At 51.2% G+C, this 20876-nt stretch overlaps 1 protein-coding gene and 1 long non-coding RNA gene across 2 annotated transcripts in view; one reads left to right on the top strand and one right to left on the bottom strand.

The window, feature by feature from the left end:
• LOC111924244 (uncharacterized) overlaps positions 1–20529 on the bottom strand; it is a 107707-nt gene extending 87178 nt beyond the window's left edge. Inside the window, exon 1 of the long non-coding RNA XR_015277904.1 lies at positions 20449–20529. This is a non-coding gene — a long non-coding RNA (uncharacterized LOC111924244). The remainder of the gene's footprint in view (positions 1–20448) is intronic.
• On the top strand, positions 15222–18981 carry DLX6 (distal-less homeobox 6). Its single transcript, XM_086856718.1, has 3 exons — positions 15222–15695; positions 16597–16790; positions 18571–18981. The coding sequence occupies exons 1-3, from the start codon at positions 15335–15337 to the stop codon at positions 18820–18822; spliced, it is 807 nt and encodes a 268-aa protein (XP_086712844.1). The 5' UTR covers positions 15222–15334; the 3' UTR covers positions 18823–18981.
• Positions 20530–20876: the final 347 nt, after the last annotated feature.

Raw genomic sequence — 20876 nt, 5'->3', positions numbered from 1 at the left:
AGCTCAGAAGTCTGAATGTATATGCCCTGTCCTTACTCAGATGCCATACCTGGCTAAGAGTTGATCCCCTAAGCACTTCTGCTACTTGGAAGATTCCCCAAGGAAGGTGCAAAGAAGCCCAGAAGGAGCTAGAATAAACTAGTATACTGGTATTGAATATGACCAGCCTGAATATAGAACTATTCAGCATTTGAAAATGCAAAAGAACTTGTTGAGAAATTAAAATCTAGTTTGCTCAAGCCAGTGTTACTTTGGAGAACCAAATCAGGTCTGTGGTTTTCTCAGTGACAGAAGTTTTACAAAGTTTGTGGATCTGTAAACTGAAGATTTCATGCATTCCTAAGCCCTTAATTAACAATGTAAATCTGTGAAAAAGATTCTTATAAAGCAAAAACTTTATGGTTTTAAACTAAAGTTAATGGTTCACTGATGGAATGTACCATTAAGGCCTAGCCATTTGAAAGTGGTAATAAGGAGACAGATGCATATTCAAATGTTTATCTCTTTAATGTTCCCAAACCTAATCTCTTAAATGAGTGTAATCAGAAAAGTGGCATTCTAATTCTCTTCTGGGGAAGAGAAGGCGCCAGAGATCAAGTGATAACTGGGCTGTGAGTTCAAGCCATTCTCATGAAACTGTGGCTGTGTTTGAACCCAAATTGGAGAGGGTTTTTTGGGTACTGTGTCTGCTAGAATCAAAGAGAAGACAAACTTCTGCTTTCAGGGCATAAAACCAAACTATGGACAACCTTCATTTAAAAAAAAAAAAAAAAAAAGCCAAACAAAACCAGAACAACAAAAAGCCAACTTTATAAAAATGTCAGGCTTGCTGGTTTTGCTTTGGTTCACACAAAGATCTGTCTCACACACCTATATGTAAAAGCCAAAAGAACAATAAGGTTGTGAAGTTAGTCACTCAAAAGTAAAAAGTGCCAGACATGAGGTTACATATGCAACCCAAATTCAATTCCTTAGGGGAACTCATGATTAGACATGCTTTAATCACATGGCCACGTACATTTTTTCTGTAAGACAAAGGCAGTGTAAGGCTAACGACTTTGAAGAGCAAAGTGCAGTATTATGCACTGTGTTGGACAGTAGTGACTAAAGAGAATTGCCAGGTCTGTATGGCAAGTAATGGGCTGAGAGCTGTGCTCAGGACACAGGAGCTGGGAGGCTGTGAAAGGCCATGTCAGCATGTGCCTCCCCCATGCCAGTAGGTCCCTGCAGAGATATGTGAGGAGAAATGGAGATAGGAGGCTGGGCCTGCAGCAACATGGCCTGCTGCACACCACCAAGGACATTACTGTGAAAAATTACTGCAGCCAAGGCTGTTCATGAGTCTGTGACCCATTTTGTTTTCTGTGACAACCTGGTTCAATCCGGTAGCATATTACAAGTACACTACTGGCAAAACTGTGGTGGGCCTTGGTGGAGTTTCGGTGGCTTCTTTTGGGTTTTTGGTGTTTTCTTGGTTGGGTTTGTTGTTGTTTTGTTTTGTTCACTTTTGGTTTTTGTTGTTGTTGTTTTTTTGTTGTTGTTGTTGGATTTGTTGGGTGTTTCTTGATGGTTCCAGCATTTGCTGGCAGTTCCATGGCTTTTGTCATCTCTTGTCTACATATTTCTTTGTTCAGCCTTGTGCCTTTGAAACTTTATACTCAGCTCTAGTTATCTTTGCTTTTTTAGTACTTAAAAGTGGTCACTAAGCAAGCACAGACTCATGTAGGCTTGAAGTTTTCCTAAATAAAAGACCTACAAATGATTGTTACAACTAATCACCTGCTGCCTGAAAATGCACTGGCACCCTCTGAACCACAGTGGGTGTTACAGATATTTAGGTTGACACCCACAATCATTTCAATGTGCGGGCATTGACTTCCTTGAGCCCAAGTCAACTCCCCGCATTAGGGATGGCAGGAGGAAGCCCAGACAGAGGCTCTCATCTCCCAGATAATAGCAGGAGACTAGGCCAGGCCGGCTTTAATCTCGTCCCTCGAATTATAATTCATTCCTTTCTACTGACAGTGAGGCACCTGGCAGGGGGAGCCCGGCCCCCGCCGATGGCTCTCCCCTGCTAGGCGCTGGTTTGGCTGGCGGGGCAGCCCGGGATCTGCTGGGTTGGCCCGCCAGGCACCAGGGCGGGACTGGTGCCATTGCCCGCCGCCTGCACCCCATGACAGAGCTCGGGGGGCCGCGCTATCCGGGCGGGCTGCTGACACCGGAGCAGCTGCAGCCGCAGGCGCCGGGCCGGGCCGGGCCGGGGCCGCGGGTGGGGCCGCGGCTCTTTCCCGGCGTGGCGTGTTCCGCCGCCTGCCCGGCGCCAGCCCCGCGGGGCCCGGGAAGTCCCCCCAGGTGCGCCGCTCCCCGAGGCCCCGTGGCCGCTCCCGCCCGGCCCCGGCAGTTCGGCCGCCCCCGGCTGCCGGCGAGGGACCGGGGAAGGGAGGCCGTGGGTGCCCCGAGGGCCGCCCGCCCCGCTCGCTGCTCCCTCCCTGAGGTGCCCTCACCCCCGGAACGGGCTTCGGCAGGGGCGGAGCGGGGCCCGCGGGCCGAGGGGCCCAGCGCTCCCGCGGAGCCCCGGGCACGGCGGGCACGGCGCTGCCCGGGCGGGGGGAAGCGCTGGGCACGGCTGGTCCCTCGGATCCCCGCGTTTAGCCGAATCTAATTGCGGCAGTGATTAGAGTTTATTATTATTTGCGCGCTGAACTTTTCAGCTGAAGGGAGATTTAAAAATCAATAGTAAAGTCACATGCCTGACTGCTTGGACACTTATGGAAAAGCTGTTGGCCAAGGCCAATAAATCAATCCTCCTTTTTCAGTCCTGTTTGTTTCTTTTCTACTTCCAGAATTTTCTTCCTTGCAGAAGGGAACCCACATCTAACAAGATGCCACTTAGAAATATATCATGCTTGAAGCCAACATGCTAATTATAGATTAATAGGAGGTGAAACTCTGTTGAAGTGACATCGTGAAAAAAACCCAAGGTGATCAAATATAGTATGTCATCAAACATATTATGCTCGCTTAAAATCCTATGTTTAAGAGAAGGCTGCATAATCTTCTCAACCCCGTGACTCACTGGCACTGGCTTTTACTCAGAGAAGTGAAGTTAGAATTCACTTATTTGTGGTAATCAGGTTCTCAGACCTCTGAGAGTTTTTACAGCCCCAGTCAAGGTATGTCCAATATTTCCAACCTGACACATCAGCAGCCTACAGACAGAACAAGTAAATGAAATGGAAGTGTTTAACAGGCTTCACACGTTTCATTTATTTGGATTTGAACTGAGGAGCTGAGCTGAGCCTTGAATCACCAGCAAAGGAAGAGCATAATTACTTGTCATTATATTCATTCCAATTTATAAATAATGTTTCTGGCTTTATTTTATTCAATGCTTAATTTAAAAATAATGATTAAATATTAGCCCTTGGGCTGCGTGCTGGATTATAGCCAGATGCATTATTACTTCTCCTTGGGACTCCGGAAATATCTAAATGGACTAGGAGGGAAAATGAAGATTTCCCACACAATTAGCCTATGATGGAGGAACAGTGCTATAACTTAAGCATAGATTTTAATTGTTTTAAAACGACGAGGTATTTCACCAGAATCAATAAATAAATGTTGGGAGAAATCCATTACATTTAGTGGGTGGTGGTGGTGGTGGGTGTCTCTGGTATGCACGCAGAGGAATACACAGCACTGGCTGTATATACACACGTGTAAGGAAATCGTGGGTGCCTGCATATCTGCACACACACGTAAATTTCTCTAATCTGTTTATATGTTCGGTGGCTGGAACAGCAGCAAAATAAGTGTTCCCTGATTTGGAGCACTTCCCAGGTGCTCCAAACACTGATGAACTAAAATCCTTATGTAGAAAATGAGTAAGTCCCTCACACGTACACACATACACACCTTAAAAAAAAAAAAAAAAAAAAAAAAAAAAAAAAGGAATAAGGAAGAAAAAGAGAAAGAAAAGAGAGGAAAAGGGAACTCGATTTATTCTCATTTGTTTATCTCTAGATTTTCCCCCCTTTCTGCAAATTCATTTGAATAGCTTTCAAGCTGCAAAATGGAAATGTGGCTCCTGCCCTCTATTTCAGCAGCAGCGTCCTGGCAACAGAGCAATTTTCTATCATCAAGGATAAATGGCATCGAACAGAACATTCTGATAAAAAAGAAAAAAAGCTTTAGCCCAAGAAGCCCATGATTGCTGCCCTTCCTGTCTATCATCCCTTTACAAAATCCTCTCCTCCAAACCTGAGCTGCATGCTGTCAGAGCTAATAATGTCTTCTAAAGAAAAGGGGAAGAAACAGCATTCATGCACAATGTTCCCATTTATTACATAGAGTGCTTATTTAAAAATTGCAAATATCTTTGTTTGGTTCACTGCAAATTAAAACCGAGATGTAGGAAGTTACACGATGCAACAATTATTCATGTCACAGCAGAGCATCAAACCCTCATATCTGGCTTTTCTATTGGTTAATATATGTGTGTGTGCGTGTGTGTGTGTGCGTGCGTGTGCATGCGTTGTGTGTATGTGTGCAATGCAGGGAATATCCCTTGTTGTGAAAATAAAAACCTCTTCAGGTAAGTCTGTGTTTTGTTGTTTTAGAACAAGTGGGGGGGGAAATTCATTACCGATCCGAAGCAGGCAGAGGCACAGGCAGAGGCTGTGTGTGTGCTGTCTTTGCGTTTCCAGGGGGTTTCGGCCCCGGGACCCGTGCGGAGCCCGTCAGGAAGGCTGCCGTGGGAGCGGGGCGCTCGCTGGGCCAGCGGGGCTCCCTCGGTGCAGCCCCGGCCCTCGCCCCCCGCCGCTCCCCGCACAGCTGCCGCCTTCCCGCTGGCTGCCAGCGGACCCTCGGTAACAAACACAGCTGCGGGCACTGCCCGTGCGAGCCGAGCGGAGGCGGCCGGAGATTCTCTGGGGCAGGAGCTGGGGGGCATTTACCGCGCACGGAGCAGGGCCGCTGTGGACAGGAACAGACGGGAGCACCGCAAGGTGCCACAGGCGGGGGACAGGAAGGGGCCGGCGGAGCAGAACCCGCACGGCCCGAGCGCCCGAGGCAGCACCGGGCTGGGAGAGGAGAGCAGGGCCGAGGCCGCGCCGGCCGGCGGCTGGGGACAGCCCGATCGGGAGGACTTAAAACAACCCCTCGGGCGGGATGGCTTCAAAGGCTGCTTCGCCGCCTCGGAGCTCTCCTCGGCGTGGGGCCGCGAGGGCTCGGCCGGCAGGCTGCGGGCCGGGGCCCGGCGGAACGCGGGGCTCGGGGCCGTCCCCCCGGGCGCGGCCGTCGGGGCCGTCGGGGCGGGCGCCGCGCGCATGCTCGGAGCGGCGTCACGTGCGGCGGCGCGGGGAGCCCGCCGGGCCCCGCCGAGCGCCCGCGGGAGCGCGGCCCGCAGCCCCGCCACTCGGCCCGGACAAACTGCCCCGAGCAGAGCGAGGGGACCGCGGCCCGAGTCTCCTGGAGGCAGCAGGGGGCGGGTTTCTCTCCGGGGAGGTCCCCGGCCGAAGCCCCGGACGTCGCCTTCGAAGGGCGGCTCCGGGCTCCCGGAGGCCGGCGGTGCCCTCGACGGGCGCGCAGGGACACGGGCGCGCCGCTGCCCCGCCGCACACGCGGCTCTTCCCCGCGGGGAACTTGGCTCGGCCCGGCCATGTGGTCGCCGGGCGTGGCCAAGCAGCCCAAAGCCACAAGCAAAGCAGCAAACAACCTCCCAACCCACCCATTTGAAAAGCTGGGTCGGGTCTCAGCGGGGCCCTGGATTTTCTCCTTTCCTCACTCGCACTCGCCTAGGCTACAACGCCACTGGTTCTTACTCTGCCCGATGGACAAAGCAGCTAGCCAGAGCCTTTGAAGTTTGGATTGGTGTACCGAAAACTTGTGTAAAACTTATTTTATTCACGGGCCACAGGTCACCTGACAGAAAAAAAAAAAAAAAATACAATCCGAAGACAGAAAGAATGAATAATTGTGCCCACTTTTAACCGTATATATATATGCACCGAAAATTAAAATATCTTAAATGGGTCGAAGTCCGTGAGAGACTTCCTGCCCTGCTCTAGCTGAAGGCTGCAGGCAGGCCATTTGATTTATTTTCATTTTCCAAAGGAATGGATAAAGTCGTCTGATTAGCGGTGGTATTATTATAATCTCCATTCTTAAACCTTGCAAGACTCTCATAAACAATCGGCTCCTTCTCCCAGTCCGGTTCCCACCGCTGCTTGCTAATGACTGGAAGATTAATGACGCTTTTTTACCAACACCTGTCTTTTTAAGCTGTCGACACAAGCAATTAATACTTTTAATTACCACTACAAGGAAACTAACCAGAACCTTTCTGATTTGATTTCGCCGCTGAATTTTATCCCCTCTGAAACGAAACAGCCCCAACTCGAGGCAGGGCGGCCGCGGGGGGCGACTCGTTTTGCTGCGGGTTTATTTTGCTTCGGGCTGGATAGGGAGATGATTTATTTAGGGGGAAAATTTGTTGTGGGTGTATTTCGCTTTGCTTTTTCCTCGCTTCGTTGGTAGTATTTTGCCATCCCTTTCCAAAAGAAAACGAAAGTGCCTGTTGGCAAGATCCCGGAGCACACAAGTCCCTTGGCGTCCCCAGAACCAGCCTTGCGCACCAGCGGGATGGAAAGGGAAAGGCTGGAGGCACCGGCTGCCCGCTTAGGCAAAAGTTACCCTAGAGAAACAGTGCAAGGGGGGGCCGATTCGGCTCTCGCCGAATTCAGGGCAGTTTTACCAGTGATTTCAATGAAAGAGCTGGTGGTTCATCGACGGAGCCGGGAAGGACCGGGACAGTCGGCACCTGAGCCCCGCAGACCGTGAGATGTCGAGCTGAACCCCGCTCTCACCTCGGGCCTGGGCTATTCCCTTCCTGTACCCTCATCTCTTCGGGAGTCCCTGAGCTTCTTCATCTGAGTAACCCAACAGTCAAGCAGGAGATGGGGCAAAAACTTGAACAGAATATGTGTTTGTCGTTCAGACGATAGGAGTGCTATTAAAAGTTGACAGATGCCCGTGAACAGTGCCGGCAGGGCGCCATCCCTCTCTCTCCAGAGATCCCCCTTTAGCTGTAGGCTGGTATGTGAGTCTGCATGACCGCTTCCCGAGCAGCCCAAAATGCTAGGAAATGGGGTTGCCACAAGATCCCCGGCCTTATTATGGGGAGATGGCAAAGTGTGTGTCCACACACACACACGTATTTCCCAAGGCAACGTGAAGTGGGCAGCAGCGTGTGGAAACGAGGTGGGAGCACCCAACTCGGGATGCTTAATCCTGGCTCATCCTCGGTGGAGTTTGCCCTCTCCTTCCAGCCCCCCAGCTAGTACATGTGAATTTCTGGGAGTTCCTTTGACGGAATGTAGAGAGCTGAAAAGCAGAAAGCGGTGGTGTTTGGGTTAATCAGACACCTCTCCGCCTGGTAAAGCGCTCCCGTGCTGTTCTGTGCCTGCCCTCCTTTGTGTTATCTCTCATGCTGCCCAGGCCTTGCGGAGTTATGCCGTAGAGGCGATGTCCCACGTTAGAACAATATGAATTTGAGGACGGATCCTGAATATGAATGAGGTATGTGGTCGTATGACTGCTTTGAAGCCGTACTTCTCCGAATATGGCTTTAATTAAATGTCTTCCGGCTGTAAAAGATTACATGTTGTGCAAAATATATCCTAGCATGAAATTTACTTCCACGATACGAAATTAGGTTACTTATAAATGTCTTCATTTAAAAAAGAAGAACGCTTCTGCTCGTTCTGTTTTCTGTTTTGTTGAACAGAGATCTCCAACGAGGAAAGAGGGTTGGGATAATATATTTATAGAGGCACGTGTAACAAAACCTGCCAGAAGCGGAGTGGGTGAGGGCTGCTTGCTCAAATGCAGACAATTCACAAAACAGGCAAGTTAATCCAGATCTGATTTGTTTCAGACCCAGCTGTCAGAAAGCCGGAATACCTCACGCCGCAGATACCTAACGTGCTCTTACCGCCCACGTCCCCCAGCGTCCCTTCCTCCTGCGTTTATTCCGTGAGAGGGATGCTCGGGGGGAGAGGGGTCAGGGCAAACAGGTGGAGAAAGGTGACGATCTCAACTCGAGGAATATAATAATAATTCTTGCGGTATGGAGGATAACGCCGTGGTCACACCAGGACCAGTCAGTCGGGCAATGCAGTTTCACTCTGCCAGTGAAACCGCGCTCAGTGTCAAGAGCTTTTCCGCTCCGGACGGTGCATGCGGGCGGAATTCAGGTTGCTGGAGGCGATGCTCTGTTTCTATGTATCTCTTTACGCCTTCAGATACGGGACCTTACCTAGCTAAATTTCTATAGAGAGATCAGATAATGCATCCCTCCGGATTATCCTTCTAAATTAACTTTTAGATTTGTTTCTATAGACCGCTGAGAGCCTGACAATAGAGGCTGTAGCAAGATACAGATGCTAGATAAACGTATAAAGCAAGCTCCTTTCACGGGAATAAGTGAAGAACTCTCCTTGCAATCTACTCTAGATAACGAGTCTGCCCGAAGAAACAAGTAAAGCCGAGATATTTACTTTTTTTCCTAATAAATAAACCTCAATAACTGCATTGACTTTGCGCAGTGTTTACTACATTTCCATTCATTGCTTGGGTAAATGCATCCCTAAAGGCAGAGTAAATAATTGCAGTGATCTCAACAAGGGAAATGTGTAGACATTTGAAGTGTACTAAAAATAAACGAAGGCAAAGAGACTGAAGAGAGAGGACACCGCGCTCGTTTGCCGTAATTAAAGCCTCTGCTTTCTCTCGCCGGAATCCGAGACTTGCAGAGCGCAGCCGGGGTGACACGGTCCCCGCTGCTGTCACCGGCTCAGCACACGAGTGGCCGTGGGGAGCCGGGGCTGAACCCGGCGTGTCTGGGCTCGGGAGGGCTCGGGGTGACGCTTGGCTCGGGGGTGAGACCGGCCGCTACCGCAGGAGAAATTGCAGCCTCTCTTAAAAGAGCCTCGAGTTTCCATTCTCCTCTGAGCCCTTCCAAGATGGGCACTTAAGAGCGGTGGTGGGCTGGGTTTTTGTTTTGTTTTGTTTTTATTTTTTAATTGCATTTCATCTTGTTCTGCCAGATAAAGGTTTTTTATTTAATTGTTGTTGTTTTTTTCTCCTTCCATTTGAAAAGAAAACAAAACAACACCAGTCCCCGCTAAAACAAACATGTGCTTCAGCAGCAGCCGGGCAGGCGGGGACGCCTGCCAAGTGAAAGGCTCGCAGGCGGCGGTCTGCAAAGCTGCGGCTGCGTTCGGGGAGGTCCCCTGGCCCTCGGAGGGGAAGATCCCCCCTCGCCGCTGCCACGCAAGGGTCCCAGCGGAGGGGCGGAGGAGGCACGGCCGCCCGCTCGGTCTCTCTACGGGGGACACGGATGCCGAGAGCAGGCTCGCCGAATGGGCACGGGGGCAGAGACTTGTCGGTGGGATTTCACTGCAGGCGCTGTGGGTGCACACCTGAGCAGGTGCGGGGACAGGCGGGTGGCCAGGGCCTCCGCGGGGGTTCTGTCCTCCAGCTGAGCAGCCACTCGCTCGAAACCTAATTACATTTTAAAGCAGGTATACGCTCCCCCCACATACACGTACCCCCCGTCAGGGACAACAACCAACGACAACAACACGATAAAACATTAACCGAGCAAAAAGCCCCAGTCTGAGGCGACTCTCTACGGAGCCACACATTGAACGAATCTATCTGTAAGGTTTTAATCACAGCCAAGGCTTCCCTACAAATCTGTACAAGAGACAGTGGCTGGTTCCCTCTGGATCTTTCCCCTTCTGACTCCTATTATTTTGACCCAGGCTACAATATAGAAAGCGGCGTGTGTGATCCATCTGCAAGGCTGCGCTGGGGTTTACCCCCCCTCCGCTTCCCTGCCACTTCCTTCACACTCGCGGTATGGAAAGCCATTGACGCCTGCCTGTCTGTTATAGCCTTAGTGGGTTGAAATCCAGAGGAGCCTACACTCCGCTCTTGCTCTCGCGCTGGCAGCGCTCAAATTCCGCAGTCTCTCCTTAGAATGGCTCGCTTCCAGCTTGAGGAGGTGACCTCCTTTTGCGGGTGCCTTTCCTCACCACTCAGTTGCTATTAAGACGATGGCAATATGACATACTAGCAGGAGAGGAGGACGTGTGTTTTGGAGTAAACAGGCTTGAGAGACCGGGGAGGGGTGGGAGGGAAATGTCACCGGCAGATGCAAGGAGAGCTATATTGCTGAACTTCTGGGAGCTGTAAATGAAGTGGGCAAAGCCGCGCTGCCAGGGCAGGACACCCGCGGGGCTCGCGTTTGGCGGCCGCACTCCAGCGGGGAAAGTCCCGAGCATCCGCGGAGGGAGCCTCTCCGCAAAAGCGCATCTGCAGCGGATCGCTGCCAGAGGGAATATTTTCTGACTTTCCTCTTCTCTCGAGATTTTCCACATACCATTCTGCCGGAGAACTCCACTCTTTCCCGAGCACCTTTCAAATGCTTTGTGGATTCCGTACTGTTGCTAAAAAAATAGGAGATCGCTCACTGATCTAATCTTTGTCTTTTCCCCTCCCTCCCTTCCCCCTCTCACCTCCCCACCACCAACATTTCTCTGACAAAAAATCCTGTTACAAGATCTGCTTCACGGGGGTACACGGGCTTCTCACGTAAAAACAAGGTAATTCCTGAAATAAGTTTCTCTCGGACTTTCACAGCTACTCTGACCGGTGTGAGACAGAAAGCACTCTCCCAGACTCTGGTGTAAATTGGGAAGAGAGGATATATAATCCCAGAACGCAGCCCTCAGTCCCTGCACACTCCTTCAGGAGGAACCTCGCCTGAGGAACGCCGTCAGATATCTCACCTCTCCCCACGAACCAAAAAACAAGATAAACCACCCGAAAGAGGGACTTCGCTTGCAGAGCCCATCCTTGCAGGACTTCCCGGGAAGGACGGGATGAGAAACGGAACGGGAATGTTTGTTTTTCCCTGTTGTTATTGTTGAACGCATGAATGAATGAATGGGCGAATGAATGAATGGAACAGAAGGTGCTCGGAGGCATATAGGAAGCTTCTGACCGCTTACATTAACTTCCTATTACACCCTAAAAATAGAACCGTTTCCTGTTGTTTGTCAGCTTCTTCTAACTGTTGTGTCTGTTGTGTGACATCTTTCGACTCACAAATGTGACCTTAAACCACGCAAACACACTTTGGCCCTTTGAAATTGTTCCCCACAAACATCATTAAAGCGGCGCGGTTTAAGGTGACACCGCAGAGCGGTCGCACGAAGTCACGCAGTCCTGGGGCACGGGGAGCGCGGTGCGTGGTGCCACGCTCCCCGCCAGCGGAGGGAAGGGATGCTAGCGCTGCCCCCGCGGCTCTCAGCCAGCCCGGGAGTGGACAGATACCGACCCTAACCCCGCTCGGGATGCAAAGGCCTCCTTGCTCTCCGGACGAGCGAGGGTGACTTGTGGAGAGCATGCCCTGGGAATATTACACCGGGGGGTGAGGAGAGGAGAAAGCCGGCCAGGGATGCGCGGGCAGGGCTCGGTGGTACCCGCGGTCCGGAGGGAATAGAGCACAGAGCAGTGCACAGGGCATATCCCCATCGCCCCCGACCAGGGCTGCAACCCAGACCTCCGGGAGCTCGAGCTTGGCCGCGGAAAGAGAAAGGAAGCCGGGAAAAGGGTCCCATGCGGTTAATTCCTTCTGCCTTTTCCCAGGGACGGACATGTGCTCACAGGAGGCCGTGCAGGAGCTCCCACCTCAGGACAGCCCCCAGACTCCCCCGAACTCGCACGTTGCCCCTTCCAGCCAAGCTCCTGGCCCGTCCGGGACGCTCAGTTGAGGCAAGGCAGCTCCCCCCGTGGGCTCCCGCCCCTCACTCGTGACTCCTTGCCGCTCACTTTCGGAGGCGCTTCAGGGCGAGAGGACTAGGAGGTGTGGGGTGCCCGTCCCCACCCCTTTTTCACGAGTCACCCACCCTAGGAAATGAGCACTCTACTGTTCTCACGCGTCCAGAGCTATTGATTCAGGTCTAGTTTCTCCAGGAAGAGGCCGATGACGGCTCGGCTCGGCTGCCCGCAATTGGGAGCCCGGGAGGACCGGGCAATGCGGGCTCCCCAGCGGGCACGGACCTCCCGGCTGCCCCGCGGGCCCGGCACCTGCCTGAACCTCGGAAAAGAAATATCCATGCAGATGCCACTTCTACCAGGGCACGGCTCAGACCCCCCCCCCCACTCCCCCCCCCGCCATCCCCGGTGGGCCTAATTAAATTGGGGAAAATTATCGGTGTGAGGTTGGACGGAGTCAACTGTCTTGCCGACAGACGAGGATGACTGAGCACCGCGGGGGAAGAGCAGCGCCGGGTTTCCAGCTCTTCCCTCCGGCCGGCGCCCACGGACGGCTCGGCGGGGGCTCCGCATCCCCGCGGCGCCGCCGCTCCCCCGGCCCACATCCGGAGCTTGTCCCGCTCTCCCCACCGTCAGCTAGGCTGAACGAGAGATGCATATGCAACTCCGTTTGCTGTCTGTCGCAGGAAGCAGTTCCTGCAGATTCTCCCTGTCTTCTCTTCTTCTCCTTTTTGTCTGACTCAGACGCCTTATCCCCTTCGCCAAGGCGGCATATAGGTATTATTTCAAATCGGTCTCCTGTTCTACCCAACTTCCCCCCATTCCGGGGTTAGCATCCATTATGCGAAAGGAATTATTTCGAAACAAGAAAACAACGTGTTGCAAACACTCCCCAGCCTATTTTCTGACATCTTTTGTTATGCATGCTCTTGCTGCTGGAGAAAATGCTAGTATGTGCACCTGCGAAAAAAACGCCTTCATGATGTTAACAGCAAGCTGGAGGGTATAAAGCAATAAAACTGCCAAATGTACCTGTTCCTGTTGCGTACATTACCTACACCTATGAATAAAGAGTCTCAGTAGGAATTCTTTCCTTTCTCTTCCCCTTTTCTCTATATTTTTATTCATTGTAGATTTGTAAACGCCTGGATCGGGTTACCCTTTCGCGTGTTAAAGTGGAACCCTTGTTAAAAGCCGGGGAACAAGGCAAGACACTTACAACTGCATTCAGAGTTACTGAACCGACTCCAAGGGCTCAAGAAGTGAAACAACGATGAGAGGGTGGCTAAGGGGGCTCAGAACATCCCAGCCACACAGGAAAAAAGACATCCCTCCCCCATGCCCCCCTGAAACAAGCCATATGAACTACAAGCGCCGAGAGACTACGGGTTATGCCCTTCCACCGATAGAGCATCGCTTCGCATCCTCCTTCCCCCTCCTCCCCACCCCCTCCCTCCCTTCAACGGTATGCGAAGAGGGGGCTCGCATCCTTCGGCTTCCCAGAGCTAATGATCGGGCTGTGGGGAAGCACCACTCCAAAATAAAGGAAGAAATGAAAAAGAGGAAAAAAAAATCCCAGAAAGAAAAAGTAAACCCATCTAAGTATTTCCACAAGCGATGCCTTAAAAAAAAAATAAAAAAATAAAAATATCTGCAGAATCTGAAAACCAATCCTCAGGGAATGTCGCAGTGAGAGGCAGTGTCAAGACCTGGGATCGGTCTGGGGATGTCTCTGGGCTGCGCGAGGTTTTGGAAGCAGCGGCTGCTGGTGCCGGTGTTGGTTTTCAAAGCCCGAAGCCTCCAGCCCCTTTCCCCATCTAGAGCAACTTTCGGATTTCTCTAGGTTTAGCGAGTTCCGCAGGGTCCTTCCTACCTCAGTCCTCTCCAGTGGGGTCTGTCTCCGGAGTTCATGCTTAGCTGGACGCGAGGAGATTTAAGCAAGGGAAAGGGGGGAAAAAAAAGAGAGAGAGGGGGTGAGGGAGAGGGGGGAGAGAGAGGAGAGAGAGGAGAGAGAGATCCTCCGCCGTGCTGGATCAAACTTAATGTCTTTCCCTAGTCCATCTTTGAAAGAGAAGTGGTAATACCACCTGGATGTTCGGATATAAATCCCCTTGCAAATAATAAATGGATTAATAATAACAAGGTATGAAGTTCTTTTTATAGAAAAAAGGAGAGAATTGAAACTAAATGCGGCAGTTAGACAACCATTTTGATAAGAGGATAATTGAGGCGACACTGGTGTATAATTAGAGGATAATTTATGCTATATCCACTTTTATTCCACCTCCCAAAATAAACCCAGTCCATAATCATTACAGGCAAATTGTTCTGAATTTTATAGCAGCAATTTGAACAAAGTACTGCAGTTAATCATGGGAGATTTTTGTGTATTCCTGATTAGAAGTCTAATTGCCTCCTTCCAGAAAGTAAAAATAACTGTAAAACGACTCTATTTTTATCATTAACAATGTTGACAATAAAATAAAATCAACTGGAATTGTAATCTAAAGACAAATTTAGGGCGCAGGCACATTTTTTTTTTTTTCCTTGGGTCGTTTATATCCTAATCAAGCTTTTTGCCAAAACCGCCAACCGCACGTAGCCATTTGCATATATTTGAAAGCCATTACGGGAGCTGCTGCTGCTGCTGCGTTCAGCGGGGAAAAATGCGCTGCGCGTCGCTTCGCCGCAGCGAAAATACCGCGCAAGGAGGCGGGGGGGAGGGGGATGGAGGGGGTCGTGCGGTGGGGGAATGCGCGATCTGGGGGGAAGGGGGCGAAGGGGGATGGGGACAGACGCTCCCCTTTTCCCCACCCGAGCGCGGGGCGCGCAACGCGCGCGGGTGGGGGGGGGGGGCGAGGGGGGCGGGCGCGGGCAGCGCGCGCGCTGCCGGCTATGACGTCAGGGGGCCGAGTGACCAATGAGGGAGGCGCTGCCCTCCGGAGACGAACCATTCGACTCGCGCGCGTCCCTGCCCTTCAAGTCGGAGCGCCGGAGCCCCAACTTTCCCGGCTCCCACCTTAAACTACCCCCACCCTCCACGCCCCCCCCCCCACCCCCCCACCCCAGGAAAGAAAAAAAAAAAATACCCAGAAAAAAAAAAAAAAGCGAAAAAAAAAAAAAAAACAACACCCACCCCACGCGCCGGGGGGATGAAGGAAAAGAGCGGCGCAAAAAAGCGGCGGGAGTAGCCCGCCCTCCCCCTTCACACACCCCGCACACCGCCCTCCCCTTCCTCCCCTCCCTCACTGAACGAGGCCCCTCGCACAACGGCTCCTTGGAGAGGAGGGGGGGAAGGAAAAAAAAAAAAAAGGCGGAAAAGAAAAAAAAAAAAAAGAAAAAAAAAAAAGAAAAGAAATTAAATTAAATCACCGCCGCCTCTCCAGCGGTGCCGCGGCGGGTAAGGGGAGCGGCGGTGGCTGGGCAGAGAGGAGGCAGAGCGCGGGGGGCGAGCCGGGGAGCACCGCGCTCTCCCTCCCAAACTTTGATGATGACCATGACTACGATGGCTGACGGGCTGGACGCGCAAGACTCCTCCAAATCCGCCTTCATGGAGTTCGGGCAACAGCAGCCGCCGCCGCCGCAGCCGCCGCCGCCGCCCCACTCCCAGCAGAGCTCGCCGGCAATGGCCGGAGCCCACTACCCGCTGCACTGCCTGCACTCCGCCGCCGGCTCGCACCCGCACCACCAGCATCACCACCACAGCTCGCCCTACTCCGGCAGCGCCGGCTCCTACAACCACCGCTCGCTGGCCGCCTACCCCTACGTGAGCCATTCGCAGCACAGCCCTTACCTCCAGTCCTACCACAACAGCAGCGCGGCCAGCCAGACGCGGGCGGACGATGCAGGTGAGCCGGCACCGCTTCCCGAACCCGCTGCCAGCTTCTCCCCCGCTGCCTCCATCCCCGGGCCCATTCCCGGCCCCCCCTCCGGGCACCTGCAGAACGACCCCCGCCGTGCCCCCCGCTCCCGCCGAGGCGGGCGCCGGCCCTGGGTGCGCGGGACGGCGGGGAGGAAAGGCGGGGGGTTGCCCGTTTCCGCGGCCCCTCCGCGGGCCTACTGCTGCGGTACCGGCGGCGGGGCCGCCGCGCTCCCTCCGCGCCAGCGGCGGCTGCCGGCGGTACCGCGGCGCTGCGCACCCGCGCCGTCCCCGCTCGCCCCGCGCTCCTTTGTTACGGCGGGACCGGCTTTAGGCAAAATTCCTGCTAACACCTGAGGAGTGAAAGTTTCCAGGCGAGCGGGTCGCATTCCGCTCGGGGGCCGTCTGATTTATGTATTTCTTTTTTTGCAGGGAGACGTACATACCCATCCAGAGGGGCACGGGAGGGGGGTGGTGGGGGGAGAGAAGCATTGTTGAAAGTCTCGGACTGGTGATTCACTGACCACCAAACTGGCGACGCAAAGTCAATTAGCTGAGTAAAACCTGGATGGCCCTGGAGCAAGGCATACCTTCGCAAAGCCAGCGCCGCACTTTACATTTTTACAAATATATTTATTTATTTATTTATATATATTTTTTTTTCTTCCCGGGAAGAAGGAGAACGTACCCACTATGCCCGGACAGCTGTTTTTTCTCCCGGTAGCTCCCAAGCAGCAGCCTGTGCCGCGCGTAAGGAGACGCAGCCCCGTTGCCTGGGGTTGAACAGGCGTCGGGACAGGCTTTGGCGTTTTTAGAAGCCGTGGCAGCCAAAATACCCGCGTTTAATAGCTAAGGAGGGTGATGTTTCAGCTGTGTTGTTTTGCTTGCAGATCAGCAAAAAACCACAGTGATTGAAAACGGTGAAATCAGATTTAATGGAAAAGGGAAAAAGATTCGGAAGCCTCGAACCATTTACTCTAGTCTACAACTCCAGGCTTTAAATCATCGCTTTCAGCAGACTCAGTACCTGGCACTTCCAGAGAGAGCTGAACTGGCAGCTTCATTAGGACTTACCCAGACACAGGTAATTACTGGGAATCCCAAATCACTGAAATCCTGCTCGAGCAACAAAGGCCAAGCAAAGTATGATGCTCCCTAAACATTTTGGCCTCTGTCGGGAACGGTAGACAAGGTAAAGCACACGGTTCCCATCTCTCTGTGCTAGGATTTACCTAACGCGCCGCAGAGCTCGGGCTACCGCAGAAAGAGCTGAAAGCGCCCTTCCCTCAGCCGTCTGCGAGCAAGCGCTCCCTTTTGATGCCACACATAACGATTTAAAATTGCCTATATTTTCGGATAATTCCAGCACCGAGATGCGATTGCCCAGCTGTGAAAAGGAGAACAAAACAAAGGCAAGGAATCGCTGGGCCTGCCTGAGGTAGAGCTAAAAGCAAAGCTGCCTCGTAGCAACGTATATAGGTAGAGGGGGAAGCAGGAACGCGTTAGGAAATACCTGTTAAATCAATAGTTAATTCACCCTGGATGACTAACGCAAATGCAGTGGTTAGCCTTGGGCAAAATGTACGGAAGGTGATAATAGATCTGAAGATCAAAGACAGCCGTGTACAAAATTATGGCAGGTTAAGCCATAGTTAAGTGTGGTTGGAGTAGCTGTGCCATTCTGCTAATTTAAGCTTGAAAGACATACGAGGCATTACAGGCTTACCAGGCTGGGGTTTGTGGAGAAGTGCATGGATAGATGGGATAAATTCGGGCAAAATGTTATCATGTGAATCTATGAGCTTAACAAATAACTTCAGGATTTTATCAATGTCATTGGTTACAGACTCTTCCAGACAGATTTTTAAATACTCAGCAAACATTAATGATGGGAATGGGCCTGATGGTTTTGCAAATGCGATTTTAGTATCCTCAGCATGCACGCTCTGTCTCACTGTTGTCTCACTTTCTCTCTAGAATTCATATTTTTTTAGGGACCCGATCCTGATCTTGCAGCTAGAGGAGAAGCACTGCTTATCCCCTAGTGAAACATTATGATTGCAAAGTTTGAGAGGTCAAACATGCATGTGGGGAATTTGTTTTCTTTGTTTGACTGATTTAAAAAAATACATTCTGTATACATGTCTTACCTATATATAATTTCTATAATAATTCTGATCTGCCAGTGGGCCGGATCCTTGCACACCTTATCGAGTGCAGTCTCCCTCTTTGGGAGTTCTGCTGAGTTAGGAGCAGGATAAGACCCAAAGCAATGTTGATATACTATTACTCACAGAGAAAATAAAATTATTCTTTCTTTAATAATACATTTTAATATAACGCCGTAATCGTGGTTCCATTACGCCTCCTCCCCCTCCACATCAGCGTGGACTGCTTGATCTGAACGTGAGGATTTCAGAAACGCGATTTCTTTGTAAGATGCCCTTTGTCTATTGGCTCTTGTCTCCTGGCACAAAATCATATGATTGCCCATGTTTGACAACAGTTTGCCCGAATGATCAAATGACCTCCAAAATTCTGAATGAGGCGCTAAAACAGGAGCCCTCAGAGCATGTGGTCTGTTTCAGCCATAACAATCTGGCCTGCCCAGGGAAAAAAACAACGTCGCAGGTTAAATCCTGCATCCCTCTCACTTTCCAGCTCTGCTCTGCCTCCCCTGTTCCCTCCAGCTGCATCCAAAGCCCGAGAGCAGCCGTAGCTAACCCTCCTTTCCCTGTCCCCATCCCCAGCTCCACACCCGACTGGCGTGTGCCCTCAACATTTTCTCCAGATTAGACCCCCGGCTCCCTGCTGTGCCCTGGGCGCTGACGGCAGCCTAATATCTAATGCGTTTCGGTTTACAGGTGAAGATCTGGTTTCAGAACAAGCGCTCCAAATTCAAGAAGCTGCTGAAGCAGGGCAGTAACCCCCACGAGAGCGACCCTCTGCCCGGCTCCGCTGCCCTCTCCCCTCGCTCTCCAGCTCTGCCTCCAGTCTGGGACGTTTCAGCCTCTGCCAAGGGAGTCAATATGCCTCCAAACAGCTACATGCCTGGCTATTCTCACTGGTATTCTTCTCCACATCAAGACACAATGCAGAGACCACAAATGATGTGAATTGTCCAAGAGAAATAATCTCCCAAGAACGCCTCGTCTCGACATGGCAAGAAGTTCCCCTGCTTTGCCAAGCCGTGCCAGCTAACAGGCTCTGTGTGAACTTGTAGATGCGGCAAAGAGACAGAGTGGCTTTATTTTTTTTTTTTTTTTTTTTTTTTTTTTAAGTAACCTCAGCGATTGATCTTGAACAGAAAGACACAATTTTCATTCTGGCGCACAGAAGACACTACTCTTTAGGATATTTTCCTTTGGACTCCAAGGCACCAGCCTCTTTCTCTGTGGAGTATACGTCAAAACAAACTTTTTACAGACTTTGCCCACAAGAACCTGAATCTACCATGGCAGCCGTTTTTACTTGTTTAATGAGCTAAAGACATTACATGATGAAAGAGAGACTAGTCAAAGCTCCTTCATTTTTATTCACCAAATCCGGACTGGGGAAAGGATTAAAAGACAGAAGAAGTGATTAAAAAAAAAAAAAAAAAAAATAAGATGGAGGGGAAAAAAGGAGAACTGGTTGAAAAATGCAAATATACTGTAAGATTAGAACATTACCACGAAGCAAAAATCTGCATGCTTTCTCAAAATGTAATGGGCTGCGGCTCAGAAGAAACCACCGTCTCTCACTCGAAGAGCCCCCTCATCCGCACAGACCCGCACCCGCACACAGCCGGACAGTCTCCCGGAGACCAGAAGTAAAGACAGAGCGAGGGATTCGCGGCAGGGGAAGGAAGGTTCAGCGCTGCCCGGCGGCAGCCTCAACCACTGAGCGAGAGGGACCTTTCCCCGAGCAACCTTTCTGTATATATTGTTGAATTTTAGTTGTACATATACTTTGTATGTTTTTGTCTTCTTTCATATATAGAGTAAAAGCCACAAAACGCCCGCCTGGCTCCTATTTCTCTTCACCTTAGCGGATCCCCACCTGCCCCGACTTGCCCCCCAGATCGGTCCGGGCAGAGGGATCCTTGTGCCCAGCTTGCCTGAGCGCACAGACACCCCTACCAAAGCATCTATCTGCGAGCAAAGAAAGAAAAGATGAAGTGGGGTGGGGTAGCTGGTGGTTTAGTTGGTTTTAAGGCTACGACTTAAAAGACAGGAGGTACCGAGTCCACAAAGATACGCCTAGACGAAGTTCCTAATCACCCGGCCATTTCTGCTGCGATTTTACTTCTCCGCTGCTTAGCTGAGCTGAGCTTTCTCGCCGAGGCAAAGCTCAGAGCCCTGTCTTTCTTCCCAAAGGCTGGAGACTCCAAATTATTAAGAAAGGAGGCGCCCTCCTTTGTTTTAAAGAGCAGACAATGCAAGCTGAGGAATGTTTTGCAAAGCCCTGAGAGGTGCCCAGGCACACAACACGCTGTCCAGCCAGCTTCAGCCGCACCAGCTTGTGGAAAGCACAGCAACTACTGACAATGAAAAGCCTTTTCCTCATCCAAGCTGGGTGCCCCATACTGCGAGAATTAATGGCTAGAGACCTGGGCATCCTTCAAATTATGAACCTTGAAACCACTGAGCCATTTATCAGAAGTCAATAGAGATCCTCAGAGTGCTCCATATAATGACAGCTACATACAGTCGTGCAAAAGGACAGTCACTATAATTAGACACAAAGCAAAGACTACTTACCAATATACCAGTTTTTTGGGGGGTGTTTTTTGGTTTGTTTTTTTTTTTTTTGAGCAACTTCCACGCTCAGTCAGTCTTCAGAGTGCTTTAAAACCGATCAGTCTTGTCATTTTCTACCATTCGTATTGTTACATTAGGAAAAATGTTTTCTTTTCTTTTTTTCCCCTTCCCACTGTGAAACTTTGGGTTCAGAGCTCCCCAGGATCAATTCTGAACAAAGCCTCCAGCTGCAGTGCCATCCAATTTGAAGCAGACATTGGGGACAATTTAAGGTTTTTATCCACAAGAAGGTTTTTTTCCATTCTCTTAAATGCAGCCATAATTAGAGTAATTTTTCATGTAGCCCGCTGATTACAGCGTTTTTACCGTCAAAGATAATTACCTGTAATTTTCTTCCACTTTTAATACTAAAAAGCCATCTTTATTTA

Source organism: Cyanistes caeruleus, chromosome 1, assembly GCF_971803275.1.
Source record: "Cyanistes caeruleus chromosome 1, bCyaCae1.hap1.1, whole genome shotgun sequence".
NCBI classification, from domain to species: Eukaryota; Metazoa; Chordata; class Aves; order Passeriformes; family Paridae; genus Cyanistes; species Cyanistes caeruleus.
Note: the sequence above shows the minus strand (reverse complement) of the source record. Positions and strands in the feature narration are given on the sequence as shown.